The 16,335-nt window shown below is 38.2% G+C and overlaps 1 protein-coding gene across 8 annotated transcripts in view; it reads right to left on the bottom strand.

Moving 5' to 3' along the window:
- The window catches only part of QRICH1 (glutamine rich 1), a 46,019-nt gene that overhangs the window by 25,947 nt on the left and 3,737 nt on the right, over positions 1-16,335 (bottom strand). For 5 of the 8 annotated variants that reach the window (XM_057705208.1, XM_057705206.1, XM_057705207.1 and 2 more), the window contains one exon: positions 9,940-10,269. In XM_057705208.1, the coding sequence (XP_057561191.1) occupies positions 9,940-10,248 (309 nt within the window). In that variant the 5' untranslated portion in view covers positions 10,249-10,269. Of the gene's footprint in view, positions 1-9,939; positions 10,270-15,342; positions 15,462-16,335 lie in introns of all 8 variants that reach the window. The other 3 variants (XM_057705212.1, XM_057705209.1, XM_057705213.1) reach the window with 1 other exon arrangement.

Below are 16,335 nucleotides of genomic sequence, written 5' to 3'. Positions count from 1 at the left end.
AATATAAGACTGAGCACATGTTGAAATAATATATCAGTTTAAATAAAATGTGATTTTAAAAAGTCAATTTCACCTCATTCTTTCCCTCTTTTTATAAAAGAGGCTACTAGAATAACATATGTGGCTTACATTCTATTTCATATTCTGAGTCTCCCTAAGGAGGGACTACTGAGGATAGTGCTCAGTGTGCCAGAAGACCCCATTAAGTAAGGAATCACAGCACCTGGGATCCAAACACACTTGTGCCTTTTAACAACTAGTCAACAAAACCTTGGTAGAATTTTACTGTTGAAAAAATGCTCTTCTGAAAGTGGTAAAATCTTTATCCAAACATCAAGCATTTGCCAAACCCTTATTATACAAATGAATGTACACATGGTGAGGGAAGAGATTTAAACATGGGTAAATGACCTGACATGTCCACTGACAGATAAATGGGTAAAGAAGATGTGATGTATATACACAATGGAATACTACTCAGCCATTAAAAACAATGAAATAACGCCATTTGCAGCAACATGGATGGACCTAGAGATTATCATACTAAGCGAAGTAAGTCAGAAAGAGAAAGACAAGTATCATATATATCACTTACATGTGGAATCTAAAATATGACACAAATGAAACTTATCTACAAAATGGAAATAGACTCACAGACATAGGTTGCCAAGGGGGAGGAAGGTTGGGAGAAAGAAGTATTCGGAGTTTAGGATTAGCAGATGCAAACTATTACATGTAGGATGGATAAATAAGGTCCTACTGTATAGCACAGGGAACTATATTCAATATCCTGTGATAAACCATAACGGAAAAGAATATGAAGAAGAATATATATATGTATAACTGAGTCACTCTGCTGTACAGCAGAAACTAACACAACATTGTAAATCAGCTATATTTTAATAAAATTAAATTAAATTAAAAAAAAGACTGGATAAGAAGGGCCAGAAAAGGCAGCAATAAACAATCTGAAGTGATGATCAGGATCCCAATCAGCCCACAAAGTGCCAGTGAGAGAGTAGCTGATTTTAGTCCTGTTTTTGGCTGCAAATCCATGTTTGCTGAATATACCACATTATGACGTCTGCCTCCCCAAGGCAGAAGCTGGAATCACTCTCCCAACCTCTCCTGCAGCTAGAGTGCAGGCGTGTGACCAAGGCATCCCAAATTAGACACACTGCATGAAATCTGGACTCAGAAGGGAGCAACATGAGGCAGCAGGAACCACAACCACCATTTTCTGGTGAGAGTGGAGGATTGTGGCAGAAATGGAACAGGATGGCATAAATTCCAATGAGAGACTATGGTAGGACAAAAACCTGTGCCTGGGGTGTGGCTTAAGGTCTTTGCCAAGGACGGCTAGCAATGTGATCTGAGTCCTGTTCCTGTCTGTGCAGCCTCCAAGACCCATTCTCTGGCCCTCCCATAAATTCCCTAAGCTAACTACTAACCTTTAGTCAATTCTTTTCCTGAGTAAACTAGGGGAAGTAGGGGGCTGTTGCCTGATATTTGTAAGTAAAAACCAAAACTCAGATGGATACAGAAGATACCATAACAAGTTGAAAACTAAAACAGTATTTTCCTTGGAAGAGGAGGATGTGCAAAGGAGTACTAAAGATCTGATTTGCATCTGTAACATTATATGTCTTTAAAAAAAAAGGCAAAAATGGCAAACTGCTAACAGAGTAGGAACAGTTTTTATACATATTTGTCTCGATACTTTTCAAATGTCTGAAAAGCCACTGGGGCCCTAGGTAGGAATGGCACTAATGGGAAGGAGAGGAAGAAGAAAACAACAGTAGCTATTATTTATTGAGGGCTTACTACATGCCAGGCAGTATACTTAGGACTTAGCATGTTATGTAATCCTCAAAGTAACTACAACATAAATTCTTTTATTTCCATGATGTAGATAAGGAAATAGACTCAAAGTGGTTAAGTTACTTGCCTATGACCACATATTTAAAGAATCAGAGGCAGATCGAACTCATGTTTGCCTAAGGGCTTTGATTACCTCCTTCCTCACTCTCAGCAATTCTACACTGTGGTGAGAGGTTAGGGACTGACTGCCCCAGCACAGAGGGAATGTGCTTTTGCAACAGCAAAAAGAAAAAGAGGAAGAGGGACAGAGGTTGGGATGACAGATGAGGAAGAGTTGTACTTTGATCCACTGAAGCCTTGAGATCTTCACTTCTAGCAACAAAAGAATAAAGTGCTGAGAAATCTCCTCCCCCAATGCATCCTTCACTTAATTAGCAGGACCAGACTGACCAACCAGCCTTGTGTGAAGCCTCAGTTCCTGCCCTGTAGAAGTACAGAGAAGAAACAAGCATTTCTATGGGTGCTAAGTGAAACCAGACTCCTAGAATTCACCATCAGAGGATCTTCTCTCTGGCATACACATTTAACTCCATGTGGATGCTTTAGGAAGTACCCAACTCAAGAGGGCTCTTGAAAGTGAAGTTCCAAATGAACCACCTTCACCTAGCTCAGGCAGACCTATCAACAGGAAACTTAGGCCTTGCCTGGTATTGTACAAATTGTGAAGGTATTTACATGAGAGCTCTTCCTTTTGCCTTAAGAAAGTGCCTCCCTATCTTAAATAAACATATTCTACTTTGATATAATAAGAAATATAATTTTGGGGTCTTTTCTCTGATTCCTGATCAGAGCTCCTAAAACCTCTCTAATTTCCTAAGTGATAATATAAATGCTAGGAGCATATTATGTTCTAATGAGGCAACTACTGGTGGGCTCCTGGATGAGGGCTGGTCACCTCAAAGACCAAGCCATGATTGGAAACTTGGTACTTTCAACCCCACCCCACCTCCATTCTCTTTTTTTTTTATTTTTTTTATTTTTTATTTATTTATTTTTTTTTAATTTTTTTTTTTGGGGGGTACACCAGGTTCAATCAACTGTTTTTATACACATATCCCCATATTCCCTCCCTTCCTTGACGCCCTCATTCTCTTGAGAGGAAAAAGGGGCTAGAAAAATTGAGTTACTGGGACTTCCCTGGTGGTGCAGTGGTTAAGAATCCACCTGCCAATGCAGGGGACACAGGTCCGAGCCCTGGTCTGGGAAGATCTCACATGCTGAGGAGCAACTAAGCCCGTGCCACAACTACTGAGCCTGTGCTCTAGGGACCGTGATCTGCAACAAGAGAAGCCACTGTAATGAGAAGCCTGCACACCACAACGAAGAGTAGCCCTGCTAGCCACAACTAGAGGAAGCTCAAACTCAGCAATGAAGACCCAACACAGCCAATAAAAAAATTAATTATTTAAAAAAAAAGGAAATCAGCTGCATTTCTTTAACAACGAAATATCAGAAAGGGGAAGAAAATCCAAAAAAAGAAAAGAAAAATTGAGTTACTAACCAATCATACCTATATGATGTAGCCTCCTTTTGGGATTTTTATAATCCCAAAAGTATGGGGTTCAGGGAGAGCTCACGGGTTGGTGAAAACATCCACGTGCCAGGAGGGTGGTACACCCCAACTCCATGAGGACAGAAGCTCCTGTGTTCATGACCCTTCAGAGCCTCGCCCTATGTATGTCTTTATCTGGTTGTTCATCAGTATCCTTTATCATTTCTTTAATTATATAATAAACTGGTAAATGTGTTTCTCTGAGTTCTGTGAGCTGTTCTAGCAAATCATCAAACCCAAGGAAGGGTAGTGAGAACCGTAATTTATAGCCAGTTAGTCAGAAGTACAGGTGAGATAACCTGGGACTTGCAACTAGTGTCTGAAGTGGGGGGGGGGGGGGCAGTCTTGTGAAACTGATCCCTTAACTTGTGGGGATCTGATGCTTACTCCAAGCAGAAAGTGTCAGAACTGAACTAAATTATAGGCCAGCCAGCTGGTGTGAAGAATTGGTCATTGTGGCAAAAAAGACCCCACACATTTGGGGGCCAAAAGTGTGAGTGTGGTAGTAGCAGAGAGTAAATGGACACAGTGAGACAGCAACTCTAATTAATTCAGACAGCTACTATAATTAATCTTTGACACAGACCTTTGTCTCATTTCCCATCAATTCACCAATACAACAGTATTATACTGATATAATTATTTTGTCAAATCTAACAAGCTATGTGGCTGCTTCTAGGCTGGAAAGATGAGAAATTCTTGAGAGTAGAACAAACTCTCTGGGATGGTGACAGATGATTTTAATAAAGAAATCTAATTTTACCACAATTTTTTTTAAAAGCAACCTAGAAAACTGCCTCCGGCCTCAAGGTAATAAATTGTTTTGAAATTTCAAATAACATTAACATAGGCATAATTTTACATTCTTATCAAAAGGGTTAGGTTGAGACACAATACTATGGGGCAAAGAGCCTCTTAACATTTGAATTGAGAAGGCAGCTCTGTTCAGCTCCATATCTCAGTGTACACGTCAACCCTCTAGTCTCATCCTTTCACTCAGTGGACTCTAGTTACACAGTCATTTTGCCGTTTTTCAAATAAGCAGGCTCCCACCTTAAGGTTTTCTGCTTTGGAATGCTCTTTCCTCAGATAACCACATGGCTCATTCACCAAGTCTCTTTGGTCTTAACTCAAATGTCACCAGCATATTAAGGCTTACCCTGGCCACCCCCATCTGCTTTGTTTTTCTCCTTTGCATTTATCACTATATAACAATATTCTTAAAAATCTTATGCATCTGGGCTTCCTAGGTGGCGCAGTGGTTGAGAATCTGCCTGCCAATGCAGGGGACATGGGTTCGATCCCTGCTCCAGGAAGATCCCACATGCCACAGAGCAGCTGAGCCTGTGTGCCACAACTACTGAGCCTGCGTTCTAAAGCCCGAGAGCCACAGCTGTTGAGCCCATGTGCCGCAACTACTGAAGCCTGAGCACCTAGAGCCCAAAAGGAGAAGCCAGGGTGGTGAGGAGCCCATGCACCACAGCCAAGAGTAGCCCCTGCTAGCTGTAACTAGAGAGGGCCCGTGTGCAGCAACGAAGACCCAACACAGCCAATAAATAAATAAAATAAACTTATACATATAAAAAAAAGTATAGCTAACCCTTCCTAAAAAACAAACAAACAAAAATCTTATGCATCATCCCTCCAAGATATAATGTATGCTCCACAAGGTTAGGGAGCTTTCTGTCTTGTTTAATGCTGTACTAAGCATCTAGCAAAGGGCTTTATACATAAACAAAGACATATGGAGATGTCTGGGACAGGGAAGAAAAGGTTAAGAATCACTATCCTATACAAGTTCAAAGCAAAATATTCTCAAGCAACACTTTTTTTTTTAATCACAAAAGTAGTTCATGTTGAATAAAAAAAATTCAAGCATTCCTCCTTAGTACCCCACTCCCCTGCCCAATTACTGTTTTGGGCTTTATTTCTACTATTTAAAGACCACTACACTCCACATATGTTAAAAGCCAGTGATACTAAAGTAGTTTTGACACTCTACAATCTGTTAAACATCCTACTCTATCAATATACATAGATCTACCTCATTCTTCTGAATATACATAGATCTACCTCATTCTTCTGGCTGCACAGGATAATATACTACATTTCTATCATTATTTACTGTTTCCCTTACTGAAAGAGTGACTTGTTTCCATTGTTACTACTATAAGCAATGCAGCAGTGAATATCCTTATACACAGATTTATCTGTGAACACAAATGCAAGGCCAAAGGTATGCATACTTAAACATTTGACAAGTACTGCCAAATTCACCTTCAGAAAATCACACTATTTATCCTCTCATAAACTTGCTGCCCTGGGTGAAATCTTTATAAATGTCTTCCTATTTAATAAATAAAATATATTTCATTTAAAAAACTTACACTTCCATAATCACCAGAAGCATGAGGCATCTTTTGATATGCTTACTAGCACAATCTGTATTTCTTTCCCCATGCACTATTTATTTATATCCTTTGTTCATTTTTTCACTAGATTCTTTTTTTCTATTTTGTAAGTTCCTTGTGTATTAGAAGCACTAGTTAAGAGCATAGGCTCAAGTTAAAACAGCTTGGGTGCAAATGCTAGCTATCAGAGATGAGTTAACCTCCCTATGCCTCATGTGCTATTTTCTGTTTCAAAAATTATACCTTTAAAAACAGAATATACAGACCTATAAAAGAGATCAAGAAACAATGTGGATAAGATAATTTCGTAACTGCTAGGTCCATGTTTGAGCCTGTTGTCTCTTGGAAAGAAAATGTTTTTTCAAAGTCTTACATAAAGTATCTTTAGCCATATATTTATTGATATTATCTGGCTTATGATTTTTAAAAAAAAACAAATTTTTACTGTATGTAAGACACTTAGGGTTCTTTTTTTTTTTGGCCACACTGTGCAGCTTGCAGGATCCCGAAAAGGGATTAAACCCAGGTCCCTGGCAATGGAATTGCGGAGTCCTAACCACTGGACTTCCAGGGAATTCCCTGATTTTGATAGCTTTAGATTTATTAACATTGTCAACATTCATGTAACATTAATAACAACTTACAATCTTTATTTAAATTAAATCTACAGGGACTTCCTAGGTGGCACAGTGGTTAAGAATCTGCCTGCCAATGCAGGGGACATGGGTTCGATCTCTGCTCCAATAAGATTCCACATGCTGATGAGCAACTGAGCCCATGTGCCGCAACTACTGAAGCCCACATGCCTAGAGCCCATGCTCTACAACAAGAGAAGACAGCGCAATGAGGAGGCCACGCACCGCAATGAAGAGTAGCCCCTGCTTGCTGCAACTGGACAAAGCCCATGTGCAGCAACAAAGACACAACACAGCCAATAAATAAATTTCAAAAATTTTTAAAAAACTTTTAAAAATAAATAAATAAAATCTACAGAGCCAGCTTTTAGAAAAATTAAATTCCATTTGGCTTAAGCCAGTTATTAATGAAAATATATCTGCCTTAAGAATTTTAAAAATTTATGAAAAAGAAACAAAGGTTAGTCTCAAGAAAGGTAAGCTAGGCTTAACTATCCTTCGTTCCAAGAATGCTTGGCTAAAAGGTCTTTTTTCTTTTTTTCTGGCTGTGCTGGCAGATTGTGGGATCCTAGTTCCCTGATTAGGGATTGAACCTGGGCCCTTGGCAGTGAAAGCGTGGAATCATAACAACAGGACTACCAGGGAATTCCCTAAAAGGTCATTTTTAATTTTAAATAAGGGAGAAAAAACCTACACTTGCACATATTATATACCAAAAACCATATCTCAACAACTTGTACAGTATAAACTTGTGGTAAGATTTTTAGGACTACTTGAATAAAGCAAAAAACCCTCAAGTAGGAAATTTTTGTTAAGGAAAAAAATGAGGTTTCCTCTACCTAACACAAGTAACTTTAATTAAAATTGATAACCTGTGTGGGAAAGGGAACCACACATAAAAAGTAGCCTAACAAGCTGGCCAAAATGTAGATCTGTAGAAAAAAAATATGATTCTTACCAAAAGAGCACTGATAATTATTATTGAATTATTTTATTGCTTGCTGATCAAGCTAACATTCCAGGAGCTGTAAATATGGTAATTTTTATGAGGGAATCCCTGAGACCTGAAAATTAGTTTAAAGATTCTTTCAGGGTAAAAAAAGTTGGAAAAAGCTATCTCAGAGTTTACTTCCTTCCTTAGGAAGGCTTTCCACAACCTAAAACTACGAAAACTTTCCATACTGCTTTTTCATAGTTCATTGTTTTCTTTTTATCTGACTCTTTAACCCATCTGGACCTTATTTATATTATAAGAGGTATCTGACTTTATCTCCAAAAGAGGAGTAGACTGCCTTACTCCGCTAATGGAATATATCCTTTCCTCACTGATCAGCAGAGCCACTTTCATGCTATACCTGGTATCTACTCATAATGTATGCAGACACTTAAGCATGTATATGTTTTAAAGTCCTTGGTCAACTCCCAACCTATGGGTCCCATGGGTCCCCAAGGGAGCCTTCTACTCTTTGTATTCTATACTTCTCAACTAGGGGACCCTGAGAACTACTCCACCTTTCCTAAAAGTTTCTCTCTTACATTAATTTCTCTATCACTTGATTCTGTTTGTTTCCTCTCTTCCAGCAATTTCTCAAATTTAGTGGTTTTAAAAAAAAAAAATTCCCTATTTATTATTTTTACTGAAGTATAGTTGCTGTACAATTTTATAAGTTAAATGTATACAATATAGTGATTCACAATTTTTAAAGGTTAAGATTTAGTGGGTTTTTTGATGGCATTTTTTTTCCAACACTGCTAGAAAAAAAGTTTTTAAGTATCTTCAGTCACTGAGGATGGGAAAATATGTGTTCTTACCAGTCCACCATATTAAACCTATCTCACGGATTTATTATTACATTTCTTCTTCAATTTACAAGAGGTTTGGGAAAAATGATGATGCTAATAGGTGATCTCAATTAGCCACCTCGAACATAAAGTCTCAAAAAATACCTTAAACTCAAATCCCAAACTATTTTAATCTTATGAAAAAAGAGATCCAAGCTGTAAATAAGAGAATAATTTCTTCAACCAAAAAGTCAGCCTTCTCTTTTTACCTTTCCTATATCCTTCCTTCCTTATAAAGACTAGAATAAACAACTGCACCCCTCCGTGGGCCAGATGCTTTCTTGTTATCTCATTCAATCTCACTAAATATAGTATTAGACAGATGAAAAAACTAGAACCAAAAAGATTAAGAAAATATCAACAAATATTGTCCCAGCAATGCAACTCCAAAGTCTTCCAATATACCCTTCTAAATTGCTAAAGGGGCAAAATCTTCTCTCACCAAATTCACCTCTTCACACTCCTGCTTCTCCATCATATTCCACTTCCTTCCTATTCTCTTGGTGGAAGTCATTGAGGGCAAAGTGAATTGCAACCACAATAAAGCAAGAAAGCAGCATATGTAACTGGAGGAGACTTTTAGTTTCACATAAGGAGCCCCTAAAGAGGAAAATTATACCTTCTCAGCAAATGTAAAGTTTCTCCTCTTTCAGTAAGCTTATTATCAACTAGCATTATTTCTTTTTTATTTTTTTATAAATTTATTTATTTATTTATTTAATTGGCTGTGTTGGGTCTTTTTTGCTGTGCGTGGGCTTTCTTTTTAGTTGCAGTGAGTGGGGTCTACTCTTCGTTGCGGTACATGGGCTCCTCATTGCCGCGGCTTCTCTTGTTGCGGAGCAGGCTCCAGGTGTGTGGGCTTCAGTAGTTGCAGCAGCACATGGACTCAACAGTTGTGGCTCACGGGCTCTAAAGCGCAGGCTCAATAGTTGTGGCACACAGGCTTAGCTGCTCTGCGGCATGTGGGATCTTCCTGGAGCAGGGATCGAACCTATGTCCCCTGCATTGGCAGGCGGACTCTCAACCACTGCACCACCTAGGAAGCCCAGCATTATTTCTTGAGGCTTATAAATACCAAATGAAGGGCCTAGAAATCTACAGGTGACCTGAGTCATGGAACCATACAACTAAATGAAGATCACTAAAATATAAGGGCCTTTCCATTAAAAAAAAAAAGTTCCAAATATCATACTTTTAGTAATGTTATTACTAAAGAAGTAATGATATTACTAAGACTAGCCCTTCTATGTTCTTGATCTGCTCAGGGTGACACAGACAGAAGGGAAGCTTCAGTCACACAGTAGTGACACACCCAAATCCAGTCCCAGAAGACCTCTTAATTTCTACACTGTTCAATTCTCCAAAGCAAATGGCAAGTATCTGTAGCCTCTTCAGTTTACAGTAGCTGCAAATATTTTTAGTCTGTGTTAACTATGAAAGCCCTTGTGTAAGATAAAATGTTTCAAAAAAACCCAAAAAACAAAAAAACACCAGCATATTCCCCTTAGTGAAAATAACCTCTGACACTTGTATGTAGATGTGATGCTCGACTAACCAAAACCCTGATGGCAAATAAAAAGTCTATTCAATAGGACTGCAACATTTATTTCCCTTTTACCTGAACCTGCTGTGGCTGTTGAACCTGGATCTGCTGTTCTTGCTGGGTCTGTGGCTGAACACTGGTGGTTACTGGACAGGCAAGTTCAAGCAAAGACCCGGCCACTTCGGTGCTGTCTGTGTAAATGCAGTTCCCACCCTGTTGGTACACCATGGTAGTGGTGGCCGTCTGCTGGAACTCCTGAAGGGCTTCTGGCCCCTTAGAGGCTAGTGAGTCCAGAAATTCCTTCATCCTGTGTTGCGGGACAGACCGCGCCTTCACTCGGATGTACTCTTCAAAGGAGATGGTGTTCTCCAGAGAATTATTCATATTGCAGAGTCCTTAGGGTTCCTAGAAATAAAATAAGTGGACAGAAGTCAAAACTATGCCATTGTTTTAACATATTGAAATGCACAGAGCAATCACTCTTGCATCAGAGTGGAATATTCAGGGCAACTGTATACATCTGGAATCAAAATAAATTTTATTAAATAATCTTTTTTTCATTTAATGGCATCTGAAAATTATTTCCACAAACATTTAAGTCAAACCATTACACTGCAAACAAAAAAGAAAAGCACGTGTCACAGTACTGGATGAAATGGGCTGAAAATATACTCTCCACCCAGCACTAGGCCACTCCCACCTTCTCTGCAGAGTCAACCACTGGACAATAAAAGTCACAAGCGATACCACTCTGTGACCATCAGAGAGAACTACCTAGGAAGGTAGGAGCTGGGATTCCTACCGACATGTTCTATTTCCACTGCCAACTATGTCTTACAGTGAAGGGACATGTATGCCACCAAGCTGTGGCAAGACCCTATAAACAAGGGATGTGTTCTTCATCTCCCACCAGAAACACCAAAATTCCTGTTTTGCTATGTACTGCTCACGTTCTTTTGTTCCAAAGCTTATTGGTTAAAAGCATGGATTTTGGAGTCAGCCTTCCTGGGTTTAAAATCCAGCTCAAACTCTCCTTTGCTGTGTTGTCCTGGACAAGTCAGTTAACTTTAGTTTTGTCTATAAAATAGGGATTAAAATAGTATTGACGTCACAGGGTTGACATGAGGATTAAATTATGTAAAGTACTTACTATTATCTGACATACAGACAGTGCCACATAAGTATTAACTAATACTATTTAAAAAGTGAGGGGAGGAAGATGAATAGTACCTTAAATAACTAGGTCACTTCTAAAATTCAAAAATAAATTCTGCAAGTTTTTCATCATGGTATTTACCTTAAGAATTAATCTAAAGGGGTGGAGAGTAGCTCTCAATCACCTGGGGGACAACCATGCAATCTACCCATGAACTGCTAAGTGCCCTGTCACTGCTGCTTTCATACTATTCTTTCTTGACCAGTACCACCTCCAGAACAAAAGCAAACACAGAATATGAAAGTAACATAAACCAAGTAAATCTCTTTGCTAAAAAAAGACTCTCAGTCAATCTTCAATGTCTAGAAAAGTGATTTGTTTCCTCGAGCCGTCGGATTAGAAATATCAGTCTTTCACTGCCCAGATGTTGTCTTCTGTTAACTGATATAAGACGTGTGGGTAATCATCTCATATGTCTTTCACCTGGCTCAAAACTCTAGTAGACAGGACTGAGCCCTGCTCCTCTCTGAATGGCTGATACATGTAGGTACTTTGTATATATTTGTTGCACTTGGAATTCAATGTGGAACAGGAAGGATTCCATTCTTTGTTCCTGTAACGATCTATAACTTACAACCATAAAAATGTTATGCTTTTCCCTAGTAAATGGTTAATCTGGGGGGGGGGGGGGGGCAATGACACCCTATATATATCCAAGGCAACAGTGAGACCAAAGGAAAAACATGATCCCTACCGCTATTAGTTTACTGACAGTGGCAATATTTCTGTTGGAGGCTAAGTATAGTATACAAATTATATTCAAGTACTTTCAAACAGAATAGACCCAGCAATAAATCTTTTATGATGATGCCGATAATATACTGTAAATATACTTCTTCATAAATAAAGAATACTACATACACCTTATTCTCTATAAAATGCCTAGGTCACTACTCTCAAGAAAGCCTCCACTTCTCAGGAAACCCCAAGCACAACACAGTACAGAGAATCACAAGTACAGGTCAGGGGAGTGCAAGGTGATGCTGCTGCTGATGGCCTCCTGTCTTTTTACATTTAACTCTTGTTTGTCCCTTTCTCACCTCTCTTCTAACCATCTCCCTTGCCCAGTTCTCCCTTCTCTCTGTTGCAGAGGCTCTCAGTTATCTTCCTCAGGACAGAAAATCAGGAGGTCTTCTATGAGACTTCAAGATTAAATCAATGATATCCATGACACACAGAGTAGGAGGAGCATCAAGGCCAAGCACTTCATACTCAGAGCAGGCCACTCCAGCACAGGTGACCCACAATCACTAACCACAATGGCACAGAATGTGTGAAAGCTACCCTCTGATAAGAGCACCACAATTGAAATTTCCTTCTTAAGGAAGCATCTCTCATAATATAGACCCATTAACATTACAAAGTTCACAATATGTGACTCTAATATCCAATTACATACACCTTTCTACTCAAAAAGGGTCAAAGGAGAGATTGTATTAACAACCATTAACCAGTTCTCCACCACGCTGGCACGTATTTCAGTTTTTCACCTCCATTACAGAATAGCAGAGGGCAACTGAAATTTACACTTTCCCAAATTAATTTTCTTCAACAATTAGTTGCATTCACGTAAAATACAGATTGCTTATATTTTGAAGATTGTGCTAAGGTTGTAGCTACTGTATCAAAACAATCTTTTTAAAAGTATAGAGAATCACGCAAAAAGACAAACAAAAAAAACTTTTGTTTTGTTTCAAATCTGGAAGAAGGTAAATATGAGCATGCACAAATACAAAGAACCATTGCAAATTAAGTTTACAGAACCAGAAAACGTTCACACAAATATTACTTGGTAAAGGCAGTCCACAGAATCTTCCCAGTGACCTTATTTCCCTCCGCTCTTTCAAGTTTCAGTAATCAAGGAGGCTTAAGCCTCATCTGAAGTCTGATATTAAGTACAAAGCAGAATTATACCAACTTTTCTTCCTAGAAACAAGCTTTCTTTAGTTTTCATTGGAGAACTCCATCTAGTTTTGGGGGATTTTTTGTCTTTGTTTTTTTGAGGGGAGAGTAAAAGTAACACATCTTTTTTCTTAGAAAAACTGTTCAAATAGTATAGGAAGGTATAAAATGAAAAGGAAAACAGTTAAGTATGCTGTGACCTCTGGTTCTTGATCTACCAATTTTAAAAAATGAACTGTCCTCTAGGAAAGGTAAGTTTAGGGCATTTAAATCACCTTCCTCTCAATAACCCCTGACAATCATATTTTAATTTTTATTATGATCATTTTTATAGCTTTAAACCTCTATTTGTAGGCTCATTAATTTTAGAGTATCTCTGGACTTCCCATCATGTAAGATAAGGAAATTAAAGTTCCATGCACCCCCCCCCCCTCCACTTTTTTGTTAGTTTGTTTTTTGGCAGTGCCAAGCAGCACGCAGGACCTTAGTTCCTCCACCAGGGATCAAATCCACACCCCGTGCAGTGGAAGCTCAAAGTCTGAACCACTGGACCTCCAGGGAAGTCTCCAGGGAAGTCCCTAGGCCCTCTATTTTTGACAAGCATTTAGCTAAGTGAGTATAGCTTCTGTTTAATCAATCTTTTAGTTTTAACGACATAGCATTTCATACCAAACCAAACTCAGGACACTTTTTTTTAAAAAATCAAGGTTCCAAAGATGATAAAAACCATTCTGCTCCAAATAAATCCTACCTGTTAGTACTTCTAGAATACTACCTTCAAAATAGTCACTACAAGAATAGTCCAAATATAAATTTATTCCCTGAGCAGAATGGCAAAAGATGGATATTCAGCTCTCAGAAAGAATGGAATAAAAGCTTGGAAAAGTATCTGCTATAAAGCCTCGAAGTTCATTTTTTAAGTTTTCATCAAAAAAGGAAAAGACCAACAGCTTTAAGTAGGAAAAATTCTATAAAACTTAGAAAATATTGATAAAGGTTTATTATATTCTCCTTTGTTCTTAAGAAAATATTTGATATATCCTATGACAAAATTACCTCTTGGTTTACAGCTAGCCATGTATTTTAAGTAGTTGAGACTCCAAAGTTATAAACCCTTCTAAGGTGCTCCAATCTTACAGTCTACTGTTGGCTCTAAGCAGAAGCTACTACTTCCTAATTCCCATTGCGCTTTCCTATTATTAAACCCCCAAGAGGCTCTTCACTGACTGTACAAGTCCACAGAATCATCTGGGAACAACTAAATCAGAGGAAGCTAAAGAATATTAACAAATAATGGATTCAATGGAGAACTTAAAAATATATATAACGGAAAAGACCAATTTGAAAGAATATTCCAATCTGCTCATTTATATACAAGGCTTCATTTCTTGTCCTTTTAACCTGCTCACTTGGCAGTAACTACCAGACTGACACATCCCAATAATGAAAGTACACTAAGTCAGCATGTGACCTGACACAAAGTGCTGTTTTTTGTTTTTTGGGTTTTTTTTGGGGGGGGGGAGGGGGCTTCAGAAATACATTTAAATATTTGAGACCAGTCAGTGAGTAAAAAACAACACTGAGAAAAATTAGACAAATTCTCAATAGTGGTGATAGTTTCTTCCTTTGCTTTTATGCTCAGAAATAGTCCACCTTTACCATAAACTCATTTACCTACAATTTTTAAATTTACATTGTAATTTTGTATACACTGCTTTGATCCATTTAGAATTTATTTTGCATAGTGTGAGGTAAAAGCCTAATTTTGTTTTTTCCAAAGACCCAACAGCTTGTCCTGTATCATTTACTGAATTACTGAAATTTCTTTGCCCACTGATTTAAAATGCCACTGTGATTATATATCAAATTCATATAAAGAAGGTCTGCTTCCAAGCTTTTTGTGTGGGATTCCACATGATTCCACAGATCTTTCTGTAAACAGTAACTTAAAGGGGGGAAAAAAAAGGCATGTTAATAACTAGAAGATCCACCTTCCCCCAACCAAAACATTTGGTTTTAAAATAAAAAAATTTAATGACACAGAAAACACATTATGTGTGAAAAGGGAGGCCAATACAATTGTCTTTATATAGCCCAGTATGGTTTCATTATGTACCCATGAAGAAAAACTGGCATAAAAGCAGTTACACCTGGGTGGTGTGAAATAACAGAGGACTTCAATTTCTTCCTGTTTAATACACTCCTGTATTTTCTACAATTTATATTAAACCATCCTGTATTTTCTACAGTTTATATTAAACCAAAAAGATAGTTAAAAGATTGTTATTGTGGTATAACCACTGTGCAAAAAAAAATCAGTAACAGACAAACAATTCTGGTTGATAATAATTTGATCTTGCCTTCAAAAGCTGAATCTTCGAAAGACAAAACCATCAAGTAACAGACGCTTGCATAATAATGAAGACTGTTAACTTCAAGATGCTTCAAGATGTTGTTCACAAGATACATAAGGCTGAGGCTTGGTAACAGAGAAAAAAATGGGTAAATTTAATAAAAATACACTCTAAAACCCCAAAAGAAAGAAGATGCTTAATTAGCTCCAAGTCAAAGACTTAGGAGCATTAAATAAATTGATGAACTAAAATAATTCTCAAAAACATGAAGCTGGAGAGATAGCTGAGTACTCCCAATTTTGGGGAGTCAGAAATGGAGGGGAAAACACTCTTGGGGCTCTTTGGGGTGGAGTCTGTAACCAAGCATTTGCTTCTGAATACTTTAAGTACAGCTGTTTTGCAAAACAATAAACAGACAAACCAATCCCCCAACAACAGACCCAGGAAATAACCGCACACATTTTTACTGGTTATTTCCCCTGCACTTCCTTCTACTCTTAGCACAGTGCCTGACAAAGAGCATTATACCAAAGGTATCATTATTCTAATTATTTTATCTCCAGTACACAAGAGGAAAAGGTTACTCCAAAGCAACAATCTATTACATTTCTGTTTGCTAATCTTTTTCTATTTAGGTACTAACGGAAGGCCTAAGTACTCATGGAAATCATCCCTTCTTGGGTCGCCTCAAATCTGACACCTCTTCCTGGCTCCCCATGCAGTTCTGCTGAGTGGGTCTTGAATATGTGATGAACTAAGAGATGACACTCGGAGCAGCATCAGAGCCCTGCCTCTTCCTCTTTACCCAATGGTCATGCTCTTGGGTCCCTCTCAAGGCTCACATCTACTAGCAACAGCTCCTCATAGCTTAGTTCTGGTTTGAAAGACACAATCATATGAAAAAACAAAAATCAATTTCCATTTTAAGGAGTCAACAGTCACATGTCTTAATTAACATAAGAAGTCATTTCAAAGAAGCAGATTGGGAGACACAGTTCT

Source organism: Hippopotamus amphibius, chromosome 13, assembly GCF_030028045.1.
Source record: "Hippopotamus amphibius kiboko isolate mHipAmp2 chromosome 13, mHipAmp2.hap2, whole genome shotgun sequence".
In the NCBI taxonomy this organism is placed as follows: domain Eukaryota; kingdom Metazoa; phylum Chordata; class Mammalia; order Artiodactyla; family Hippopotamidae; genus Hippopotamus; species Hippopotamus amphibius.
This window is presented reverse-complemented; position numbering and strand designations above follow the sequence as displayed.